At 46.3% G+C, this 12,548-nt stretch overlaps 1 protein-coding gene across 10 annotated transcripts in view; it reads right to left on the reverse strand.

The window, feature by feature from the left end:
* Nucleotides 1-12,548, reverse strand: part of Cdk5rap2 (CDK5 regulatory subunit associated protein 2) — a 177,919-nt gene that overhangs the window by 126,591 nt on the left and 38,780 nt on the right. For all 10 annotated transcript variants that reach the window (XM_090330524.1, XM_090330523.1, XM_090330528.1 and 7 more), the window contains exons 7-11: nt 10,485-10,639; nt 4,668-4,830; nt 3,464-3,517; nt 2,595-2,714; nt 1,025-1,117 (exon numbers count right to left, since the gene is read on the reverse strand). In XM_090330524.1, the coding sequence (XP_090186650.1) occupies nt 1,025-1,117; nt 2,595-2,714; nt 3,464-3,517; nt 4,668-4,830; nt 10,485-10,639 (585 nt within the window). The remainder of the gene's footprint in view (nt 1-1,024; nt 1,118-2,594; nt 2,715-3,463; nt 3,518-4,667; nt 4,831-10,484; nt 10,640-12,548) is intronic.

The raw sequence follows: 12,548 nt of genomic DNA on the forward strand, positions 1-12,548 counted from the left end.
AGGTATAAATTACATAAAGGAACTAGAGGCACAGGAGGGAAATGCTGAAATAATTACAAGCACAAAACTACAATTAGGAAAGGGGAGGGAATATCAAGAGGATGACCAGTAGCATTGTGCATGCTAGGAAGCAAGGATAGAAAAACATAAGGCAGGCCACAAGACCAAACCCCAGAAGGGAGCAGGGAGCCCAGGGGGAGGTACACGATGACAGGTGAAGGGCCAGACTGGCCAGGGAACCTGGCTCTGGGCCAATGCCAGCTCCACCATCTGCCAATTTTGTAACCCTAAGCAAGTCCCATGAATGTCTTACCAATAAAATCAGCTTACTGGTGGTGCTTCCTTATAGTGTTGCACAGATTGATGAGATCTACATGCATCACTTAGTGAAAGTTGGCGTTAAATAGGTGTTCAATAAATACCACAGTTATTTGCAACTGCTACATTTGAATCCTGGTTCTGCCACCTGGTAGCTTTGTGACAGTAGATACATTGCACATCCTTGCAATGTACCTCAAAAGTCTCACAATCACAAAGGGGTGGAGGACTGTCTTCCCCACAGGGCTATGAGAATTAAATGAGATACTCCATGTATCCTGCACTATCTAAAGGCAACATTCCACTGTGGGAGGAACTGTCACCATCATTATCACACTGAGGGGGATAGAGAAGCTCACGAGCCATGGGAAATGTCCTGTGAAAAACCCTCCTCATTAAAACCATCCCAGGCCGGGGGTTTGGCCTTGTGGTAGAATGCTGGCCTAGCATGCACAAAGACCCAGGTTCGATTCCTCGGTACCACATACATAGAAAAAAGCCAGAAGTGATGCTGAGGCTCAAGTGGTAGAGCTCTAGCCTTGAGAAAGTCCAAGGACAGTGCTCAAGCCCTGAGCTCAAGCCCAGGACTGGCAAAAAAAAAAAAAAAAAAAAATCCCAATTCCATTAGTTCCATTAGTCTTCAAAGTACCAACATCATCAGTCTGAATTAAAGATAGTTGTTTAAGCCAGGTACATGAACTCTTACCTGGAATTTCGGGGCCTGGGTTTTCTGCGGGGCTTCTTTGGCTTTCGCAAAGGCAATGCTGAGCTCTTTGATTTCAGTGTTAAGTTCTTCGACCTGAGGGAGGGGTGGGAATAAGGTATGACAGGCATGTATGCACCCAGGCTCTCCTCCCCAGCTCAGCCTCATGCCTGTCCTGCTCCACTGTGCAGTGCTCAAAACCCTGGAAAGACCTGAGTAGGATCTCTAGAAAGGCTGTTCCTAGCCAGTGTTGCTCTGAGTAAGTAAGGCATCCAGGCGTCCGTGTGATCTGGCGAGAGTCCATCTATTGACAGACAGGGGCTCCTAGAAGCCATTTCCTACTCCTGAAACCAGTCCTGCTGCCCCATGTACACCCCTGACCCGCGCTGAAGTTCTGACAGCCCCCGCAGTCCCAATCCCAGCTTCCTACCTTCCCATTCCCCTCTCCATGGGAATACAGCTCCCACATCACATCAGCCCTTCGGGCTGGAGCCCCTAAAAACTGCAGACCTGCAGTGTGCCTCCACCTGCAGCACAGCTGTCCTGGAGGGCCTATGGGTGCCTTCTGAGTAGCCCCACCCCCACAGCCCCAAGAAGACCATCCTCCACTTCCTGTGCTCTGGACTGAGGCCCTCTCTGGAGTCCTACACCCAAGCATGGGACCTCCCCACTCTGGCCTTACTGTATCTGGAATATACATCTACCTACCGCCCTCTCTAGTTCCCTCACTGAGACCATACTCTGACCAACTTTCCTTGGTTCTCACAACTCCCAGAACCCCTCAACCACCTACCCCTGGGCCCAGCTTCTTTTCGAATTTCAGGCCCTCTCCTAACATAAGGCCTTAATCAATGCTCAGTGTTCTCCCTGTCCACAATGGCTTTCCCCCTTCCTGGTCCACCTTCCATCCAGGCCTCCACCACTCAGTTCCCTGCTCCCCACTCCCACCTTCCCTCCCAGCCCTGCCTCCATCACTACACTTGCTAGCAGAGCTGGGTCTCTTCTCTTGCTTTACTGACTGAGAAGAGTGCGGCAATCAGCACAGACCAGTGACTTCTAACTGGGTCAGCTGCAGCTTTGCCTCCAAACTTCTTAAGTCTCAGTGTCCTCCATCCTGAGTTTCCATCTACACTGGGCAGCAGAGGCACCGCTGGCTACAGGAGGAGCTCATGGGCCACACTTAGTGAGTAGAGTCTAAACTGAAATGCTTGGAAAGTGTATCTGAGCTGCAAGTGCTTACTGCTGATAAAATCGTAACTACTTCAACAGTACATGTGACTGATTTGATCACATGTTGGAATGATTTGTCTGCACATATTAAATTGTGTTTTGCTTGTTTTTCTGTATTTATTTTAATATGCCTATGGAAATTCAAAATTGTATGTTTAACTCCTTCTGTGGGGGAAAACACTAGACTAGATATTCCAAGAGAATTTGCACTGGACAAAAGGAAACTTTGCCTCTTTTCCATTATCTCAGCTCCTTAAAACTTTTATCTAAAGCTAAAACTTCATCGTAGGACAGGCCAGCAATGGAAACTAATAAAACTCCACTTCAAGTGCTTCAGTCATACCTCTCTTTCCTTTGATTTTAGTGCTGTGGTTAAGCCCTGGATAGCTTTATCCCTCTTTAGACTATTTTTCTTCTCAGTAGCAATTTCTCTTTCTTTCTCTCTCAGGTCCTCCTGAAGTGCCTAAATTAGATTAGAAAAAAAATCGCTAAGTTGATACATTCTCACCAAAATGCACTGTAAATATATCTTTAAGAGAACACTCAAACGCAGTTATTCTATCTCGTTCCTGTCAACCTGTGATTAATGTTTCCAAGTAGAGCTGAACGCTGTGGCATTAGCTCCACATTTCTCTGCCAGCGCTCCCGGCAACGGGACTAGGCGAGAGGAGGGATCAGACCAGCTAAGAGGATGGTAGCTATTCCCATGAGGACAGCAGGGCCTTCTAGTATCTGAATACAGTCACGTCAGAGTCTTTGAAACTGGCCATAGTTATTTGGGGGAAAATAACAGATCATTAATTTCACTGCTTAATGCTACAAAACCTACCAGAGAATAGGGGTTATGGGAGACTGAACTCACTTCTGCCTCTCCTGGGCTGGGGAGGATCAAGTAAGACAGCAGATGGGAAAGCCATTCTAAGCTGAGGGATGCTGTACAAATTGGCCATGGGGGTGGCTTTGGAATCTACCTGGCAGCCCTGGGCAGGCAGCTGCCCTAGTCAGAGGATCAGGTGCCACACCTGCAGAATGGACCCATCCACTTATTGCTGTGATTGGATACCCTCCCTCTAATGTACACAACCAACACCTAGCACATGGCCACTCAATAAGTGGCAGACATTGATAGAGAGAATTATCTGCTGCACTCGGAATAAAGTAAGAGCAAGACAGGGCAAATCTTCAATAAAATTTCAAATTAGATCAACAGACCTGGATCCTCTCTTCAAAGTGATTTTTCTCCTTCTGGCGCTCCATTTGTGTGGCCTAGGAAAAGGCATTATTGATTGGTGCCAGTCAACCAGAGAGAATGGTGTCCATGACCCGAGGGCTCCCCAGAACAATCACAGTGAGCACCTCATTTACTCACCAACATGGAGCTCCTCCAAACTAGTGTGCCCTCCCTCTCTCTGCCCCACCCAAGCTGCCTCTTGAATTGAGTAAAAAAAAAAAAAAAAATCATGAAGATCAGCAGCCTGCTTGATCACAGCCACTGCACCCTGTCTCCAGAGGACTCCAGGGCACCTATGAACAAAATGGAAGAGGCTAGGAGAGGACAGGGCCAGAGATGTGAAACAGGCTTAGAAAAGCAAGAGATGGGAAGATTCCAGGTAGAAACTAGAACATTCACTGCAGTGGCCAACGTAAAGACCCAGCTCCATGAAGAAACTGAGCGCCATTCTAGGCTTCCAGAACCTGCCCCACTGTGAATGACCCATGCAGCAACCATCCTTGGTCCAACAAGAATGGCTGGTGGGCACTAAGACCTACCTGCCCTCCATCTTGCAGTAGCCTGCAGTGCAGGCCATCTAGAGGGGAGAGGAGGCCAAAGCGGGGTGGGTCAGCTATCAGTAATCCAGATCTTAGAGCTTTTAGAAAAACCTAATGCCCCTTTGAGCCTGGTTCTAAACTCAACATAAGGACCAGCCAGCCAAGAGGCCCAAAAGGGTGGTACCTGAACCTCCCAGAGCTGCCAGGCCCAGGATGGCCTCCCCCATTGCTTTCAAGAGTCATAACAAACACTGCCTCTAACTACAAAGGAAGAGCAGACATGTACAGCGCACTACAATTTCATCCTATGAGCTCTCAGAGGAGGAAACAGTCTCTGGACAATAACAAACTAGCACATGGTGACAGAGAGAGACAAAACTGGGGTTTTTGTTCATTAACAGGAGGCTGAGGAAAGAGATGCCAGGGCCCTGACAGAGATGCTTCTGCTGATCGTTCAGCTGACAGGGTGTGAACTTCACAAACTTAAGGCATTCCATTTCCCACAAAGGAGTCAGAAGAACCACAGTATACATGTGCGCACATATGTGCGCGTGCATGCACGCGCGCGCGCGCGCGCGCACACACACACACACACACACACACACACACACACACACACACACACTCTCCAGTCCTGTCGCTTCACCTCAGCATCTCTCTCCTTAGCTTCCTTCAGAGCAGTAGAAAGTCCTCGGAGCTCTCCAGAGGCCACATTCTCATCAGGAGATGCCATCTGAGATTTCTCCTCTTTAAGGCACTGAATTAAAGCATCTTTGCTCTTCAAAGACAGCTTCAAGTCCTCAATCAGCCTAAAAGAGAACAAAATTTAAATATTAATTCTTAGCTCTGTGGTACAGGAGGGGCTAAGAAATGGGGCCAGGTCTCTGCAGCTAAGCACACATAGAATCTAAATTTTGCAGGTCAGAGATCAAAGGGCCAGAATCTGTGTGACATCTGGATCCCCTGGGCAGGTTAAGTCACACCCTGTCCAAATCCCTCCAACAGCCCCCATTCACCGCAGTAGTTACTAAGAATTTCACAAGAAATCCCCTCTTCAGAAGAAGCCTGTCACCAAAGCTAAAACTCAGGAAGCCACTCGAGAGCTGTGCTGATCGTGACTCTCCAAAGCCTCTCAGAGCAAAGCTTAAAAATACACCGACTCTCAAGCTAACAGCCAAATTCCTGGGACAGGGCTGGAGGCCTAGTCTGCAGTCTATGACAGCAACCCTCCCCACCACCACTCAGCGGCCTTGCTTCCAGCTCTCTTCAAAGCCAGGCTGTTTTGTACCCACCCCCCCACATGCCTTTGCACGTGCCCTCGATACCCTTTACCTGGAATGTCCTTCCCCACCCTACTCTCATCTCCACCCTATAAGCTCCCTATGTCCTCTCCTCAAAGAACCTTTGCCCCCGCCATCCTCTTAGCGCCTCCTAAGGGAATAGCTAAACACATCCTTCTCTGGACCATCAAGCCACCTTGCAGCAACTGGTCCCTGGCCACAAGTCATGTGACCTCTGCACCTGCAAGTCTTTGGTTATAAAATGGGGCAACTTGCTCATGTGGACTGAGGATCCACAACTCCTGGCATACAGCCAAACTCAACAAATAACAGCTGTAATAAATATTACCTTTTTAGAACATTCAACAATTCGTATTCTGATGCTCAGAAGGGCTCTTCAGTGGCCAAGCCTGGCCAGCAGCTAAATGTGACACAAAGAGTAGAGGCTCGGAGAGCGACCCTCAGGAAGCAATCCCTGTCCCCAGGCAAGGTCAGAGGGTGATAAAGGCAGCTGACACATCTAGCATTGGGACACCAGGGGGCACCAGGCAGCACCTGTGTGAGTCCCCAAGCCTGGAAGGAGGAGCAAGTCTGCCCTCTAGGGGCTGGCTCAGCCTTAAAATTATCCCAAAATCAATGGGAAGCGTATAAAAGTCACCCAACGTTGTATAGAAGTCTAACTCAATAAACTTGTTTATTTGTTCATTTTTAATTAGCATAAAGTGCATTCTAGATATGATGAAACAGTGTAGAGAACTGGGATCAGGAGGTGGGACTAAAGCCAAATAAAGACAAAATAGCAGGTTCGTCACCCCATATGGAGGCTGGGACTGCGACATCTTCAAGCTTTCAAGAGAAGCTAGAAACTCATACTTGTATGTGAAATTCAGTGTTTTAAATACTGGCAACTCTTCAAATTCTGAACAACTCTGCATAGTTCAAAGAAAAGGTATCTGCTAGCCACATTCAGCCCACAGGGCTCCCCAGTCACTGTCTCCAAGATGCAGAAGAGCAGTGAGCCAGACTGAAGGAAATAAAGCCCTGACAATAAGTACCTCTGAAAAGGACCTTGGGAGAAAGATGCTGCAGTGCCCAAGAAGGGAAATGCAGACCACAAGATGCAGCAGCCTCTCACCTTCCCCTGGGTCACCCTGTGTGGCAGACCTGGACTTTTCTCACCAGGCCAAGCCAGCTTCCCAGCCATGCAAAACAGGACGTTGGCTGAGATTCAGATAGGGAACACACTGATACTAATCCCCAGAGAGCTTCTGTGCCTATCGCAAGATCTGTGGGAGCCGCAGGAGATTACAGCCTCCATGAAGCCCTGACCTGACCCCCTACTTCCATGTCATCGATCACACTTTGTAGTCCCTTCCCAAATGAACAAGTCAAACAGGCAGCACACCCTGACAGGGATGGCTTTCCTCCAGGACTCTTGTGAAATGTGCCAGCCTCTGGGCCTTAGCAGGCAACTCCCAGGGTTCCTCCTGAAGGACTTTCCCTGACACACACCCAAGCACGGAGCCCAGAACCTACCTCTTAGACTGCATCCCTCACGGTGTACAATGCCACATAAACAAGACCCTGTGTGTCTCTGCATTCCAGACATAACTGCCCCAGGCCTCAGTCAGCAGTTAAAGAAGGAATCTGTACTCCCTTTAAGTCCAGCCTTGCTCCATGCATTCCCTCCACTCACAGACACACAGACTCCTCAACCTGTACCTGAAGGTATCACCTGTCCACTTGTTCCACTCAAAAGCAGTTCCTCTTTCTTCCCCCAAATTCAGTAAACCATACTAGCTGGCTTGTTTGCTCATGCTGGGAAAGAGTAACACTGTAGCTCTTGCCTCAGCCACCAAGCCCTGAATGCCCACATGCACTCCACCTTCTCCCATCTCCACCTGGTCACTTCCATTCCTGGTCCAGCCTGGTCACCTGTGCCTCCCCTGTGAATGTCTGCATCAGATGGAGACCAACCTCTCACAAATCAATCCATCCCAGCGAAGGTATCTCTCTATATCCAAATGCAGTCCTACCCCAAACCGCATCCCTCACTTTCCAGAGGCTTCTCACATACTTCCATAAAGCCCCCCGTTTCCTCTCCTCACCTCTTCCCACTGCCCTTCCGGAACGGAATACTTAGCCATGTGGGATGGCTTTTCCTGACTGTTCCTCTGGACTGTTTACAAACCATTCCCGTCCCTGGAACACCCATTTCTTTGTCCAAGTAATTCCTCCTTATCCTCAGATAGTAAGTAGTCCATCTTTATCCACTTACCTAAAGTAGATTCACAGTAGTCAACCATAGTCCAAATATATTCAGTGAAAATGATAGAAATAAATAATTCATAAATCTTACATAGCATGCCACGCTACAGCATAATGAAACCTCACACTATCCTTTCCTTCCCACCTGGCACATGAATCATCCTCCGTTCAGTGTATCGACACTGTATATGCTACCCACCCATTAACTGCTCAGAAATCTTCCCGGCTATCACATGGACTATATCATAGTGCTTGTGTCCAAGTAATCCTAACAGAATACCACAATGCCTGTGCACAGACCTGTAGGGTATCACAGTAAGACACAGTACAATAAGGTACTTCGAGAGCGAGAACACAGTCATATGCATTATAGAATAATAATTGTTCTGCTTTAGTACTGCTGTTGATACCTTTACTGTTTCTAATGTATAAACTGATTAATTATGAGTAGGACAAAACATACACCCAGGTTTCAGTCATTCACACATCCCTTAAAGGGGGACTACTGTACTTCCTCCAGAAAACTTGTTGTCTCTCCAAAATGAATTTGGTAACCATCATGCTGTTTGTGCCTCTTCTACCCCTCCCACCTCACTACATGACAGGCTTAAATGCAGACAATGAAGGAGAAGGACCCAATCAGTATCATTCAGTCCTTTATTCTAATCCTTTTGTGTGGAATAGAAGATGTCCTTTGTCAAACAAAGGACATGATGATACAACAGAACCAATGGAATTACCTGCCAAGGCCCCCTCCTCTTTCTCTCTCTCTTTCTCTCTATCTCCCTACACACACACACACACACACACACACACACACACACACACACACAGGATCTCTCAAATCAGCTCTATTTCAGGACTATTTTGCAAACTCTTTCCAGCCTCTTCCGTTCTTCTCCTTCATAGGCAAAAGGAATTCTGTTCTTTCTTCCATGATGGCTATATTCTACTCCATTCCCTGAGTCTTTATCCCAGTTCAACTGCTAGAACCTGCAGACATTCTAGGAAAACAAGCCCATAAGTGTCTAAGAGCTGAGAAGAGAATACGGCAAGTTTTGATGGGAATTTCTCAATCTAGTGGCTCTTGACTTCATGGATGATGCCTGGAAAGATCAGTAATCCAAGTAGAGCTTGGCAAAGTGCCCACCTTCAGGGAAGCTCCCCCTCCTGAAATGTGGCCAAGAAAGACTCAAGGTCTCAAACAGACAAATTACCACACTTACTTCCTCCACCAAGGTTCAGAGAATTCAATTCCTAATTGCAACACTTCCATTTTCCTAAACAAACGTGAGAAAAATCTACATTGCATCCAACAGATACTAGTTTCTCCAAAACACTAAAGCTAGAGCAATAAAAGCGCAATAAAATATGGAAACCACTGGCTCTCCCTCAGCATCCATTGTTCCTTTCACTAATAATCCTAGATGAACAATCACCTGCTTTCCTAAACCATGAATAAAGACGCCTTTACTCAAATCTCAAAATGGGACCACAATAGGAGTAAAGGCAAATAACAGACAAAAGGCCTAAACAATGTGGGACCCATTCACAGGGGGCACTGATTGATCAAGAAAATGAGCCATGTCAAAAACTGTAGAGGGGCTGGGAGTTTGGCCCAGTGGTAGGGTGCATGTCTAGCATGCAAAAAGACCCAGGTTCTATTCCTCAATGTCTCATATATAGAAAAAGCCAGAAGTGGTGCTGTGGCTCAAGTCATAGAGCTCTAGTCCTGAGAAAGCCCAAGGACAGTGCCCAGGCACTGAGTTCAAGCCCCAGGACTGGCAATAAAAATAAAAATCCTGTAGAACACATCATTAATTTTGGAAAAATGTCACAAATGTCAAAACAGCATGACTCCAAGGTTACCACCAGCCTCATCAGTGTTAAGTTAACCTTCCACTTTGTGACTACTAAATAACACAAGAGGGGAGCAGGAGTTTGGCCTAGTGGTAAAGTGCTTACCTAGCATGAATGAAGACTGAGGTTAGACTCCTTGGTACCACATACATAGAAAAAAAGCCAGAAATGGGGCTGTGGCTTAAGTGGTTGAGCTCCAGCCTTCATAAATCCCAAGGACAGTGCTCAGGCCCTAAATTCAAGCCCCAGGACTAGCAAAAATAAAGTCAAATAACGGAAGAGATCCAAAACATAAGAACAAAATTCAGCTTTCTCCTGGTAAGTTTTTATCAAAAGCTTGATTACAATGTATGGTAACTAACTGAAAGGCCTTTTTTTTTTTTTAAATCTTAAGAGCCTAAATTCATAAATTCAGGGCCTAGGCACTGTCCCTGAGCTTCTTTTGCTCAAAGATAGCTTTCTACCACTTGAGTCATGGTACCACTTCTGGCTTTTTCTGTGTATGGGTGCTGAGAAAATGAACCCTGGGCTTCACGCATACTAGGCAAGCACTCTACCATTAGGCCACACTCCCAGGCCCTGAAAGGCCCTCTGTCTCTGAACCAAATGGCACATATTTTATTCTGGATTATCAAAGACCTCAAAATTTCCCTCAAACAGTGCCAAGTAAAAGTGGATTTCTTGGGAGTCCTGGCTTGTTTTAGCTAGCAAATAATGTGAATGTCAAGTTCACAAGATTGTTCCTTGCTTTTTTTTTCCCTTTGGGTAACAGATGGCTCTTAGCCAACACTGAACACTAGAGTTAGTGTCAAAGTAAAACGTTTCAACATGAATTTCTGTCTACTAATGCTTTCCTCCTATTCCTATCCTATCTCCTTTCCTTCCCATGGTGATTCTAGCCCTAGTTTTCTGTCTTCCTGTGTTGGGTGGGTTCTGTAAGGCACTCAGGCCCTGTACGGAATGCCAAAAGATGGCAGAGCAAAGGAAAAGGAAAGCAATTCTTTCCCCTGCTGCAGATGCAGGGGTACTAGGACTTCACCGGGATCAGAGCATACCTATCCTTTTCGTCTAGGGCCAGGGCCACCTCCAAGTCCCCCTCCTGCATCTTCTTCATCGCTGCAAGCTGGCTTTCCAAGCTCAGCCGAAGAGCCTTCTCTGTTTCTGTCCCCACAAAGGCTTTCTCCAGTTCTGCTTGGGCGGCTTTCACATCCTAGAGTCAAATTAAATGCATTTGATGCAATTTTTCAATACAATTGGGAACATTTTGAAAGGAAATTGGATTAAAATATAAATATTTATGACTTTTTCTCTGGCACATTTCCCCTCCCTGAATGGTACTATACATGGAAGGAATCGGTAATAAATACATTTGCCAGCCATTTTTTCCCTCCTGTATCCTGAAGAGTAATAGGCATTTCCAATGGAAAAGACTCAACTCTACAAGAACAGTACTTTTGGTGTTGAAAAATCAGATCAATATTTACAGCTTCAGTGAGAAGGAGAAATGTGCTTCTCAATACTAAACACATATCAATTTCCATGTCATCATAATCTCCATTCAAATTCATCCCACACCCCACTGCCCCCTCACTGTGTCTTTTTAAGATAATGATTATACAATTCTAAGGTACATTTTCCATATCTCCAAGGTGATTTAGGCAGTGAAAATCTCTATGCTCTGCCTGAGAGCTGGGAGAAGCCACCACAGAAATTACGTAAAACACACAGGCAGTGTCTATGTCAGGAGAAAGGCCTCAGTGCTCACACAGGGGACTTGGGAGTAGACTGGAGTCACAAGGACTGGCTTCCAAACCCAGCTAAGTAATGCTGAGTGTGGTGGCGCACAAATGAAATCCTAGTACTCAGGAGGCTAAGGCAAGAAGATTCTGAATTTGAGACCAGAATGAACTACCCATGCTAGCTTGGGCAGCATAATGTTTTGGGGTTGTTTGTTTTTGTCAGTCCTGGGGCTTGAACTCAGGGCTTGAGCACTGTCCTTGGGCTTTCTCAAGGCTAGAGCTCTACAACTTGAGCCACAGCACCACTTCTAAATTTTTTTTTATGTATGTGGAATGGAGGAATTGAACCCGGGTCTTTGTGCATCTAAGCAAGCACTCTATCACTAAGCCAAAGTTCCAGCCCTCAGCTTGGGATACATAACAAGACCCTGTCTCCACAAATAAGACACTCAACTCTCCCACTGTATTTGTGGTATGGACTTTGGAGAGACACTTAACCTCTTTGGGCTCCAAGTTCTCAAAACAAAATAAGCACTATCTCACCAAAGAGCTACTGGGAGATTCTGAAGAAGAAAAAAAAAAACTTCTTACGAAAGGGCTGGCTTGCTACTTCTTCCTTTCTCTCCTCAGTGCCTATCTCCCCAGCACCTATCTTCCCAGAAGTCTTGCCTGTCCATGTCCATGAGAGCTGGTAAAATTCAAAACCTGTCATTTGCTGGGTTCCTACTAAATGCCAGACTCTGAGCACAAAGACTGAATCATATTAGATTTTGTCCTATCTACCTATATTGTGTTATGTACTAAGACAACAGAGTATCAGAGTCTACAATGCAGGATGACAGCCTGATATTTACTGCCCCGGTGATCTTGAGCAAGTGACTTGATCACTTTGTGCCTGTTTCTGATATAAAAGGAAGAAAGAGAAGGAGAAAGGGTGATGGAATACTTACCTGATTGGTTCCCGAAAAGATCAGCTAAAGTTCATGCAGAGATAGGTTTAGAAGGGTTCCTCCCCTTGAGGACCCCAATGGTCTATTAGGCCCACTCACTATTGCAGTCTCCACTGCAGAACAGGTGCTGCTGTCCCTCCCTCACAGATAAAGAAGCACAGGCCCGGGGAAGGCAAATGCCAGAGTGATCAAGATAGCAAGGGACAAAGCAGAGATCTGCCACTCTTCTACACTGGAGTCCTTCAAAACTGCAAGGTGACTGAATCAAGACTAAGCGAGTACCGTGGTTCACAGCAGGAGGGAAGAGGAAGTAGGAAGGCAATGTTGGTTAAGCCAATGCAGGCCTATAAAAAAAAAGTTTCAATTAAATAGTACAGACTAGGCATCCTTAATTTAGGAAAATTCTACACCTAATCTCACAAAACACCTG

This window comes from Megascapheus bottae, chromosome 3 (genome assembly GCF_031878675.1).
Source record: "Megascapheus bottae isolate mThoBot1 chromosome 3, mThoBot2.hap1, whole genome shotgun sequence".
Classification (NCBI taxonomy): Eukaryota; Metazoa; Chordata; class Mammalia; order Rodentia; family Geomyidae; genus Megascapheus; species Megascapheus bottae.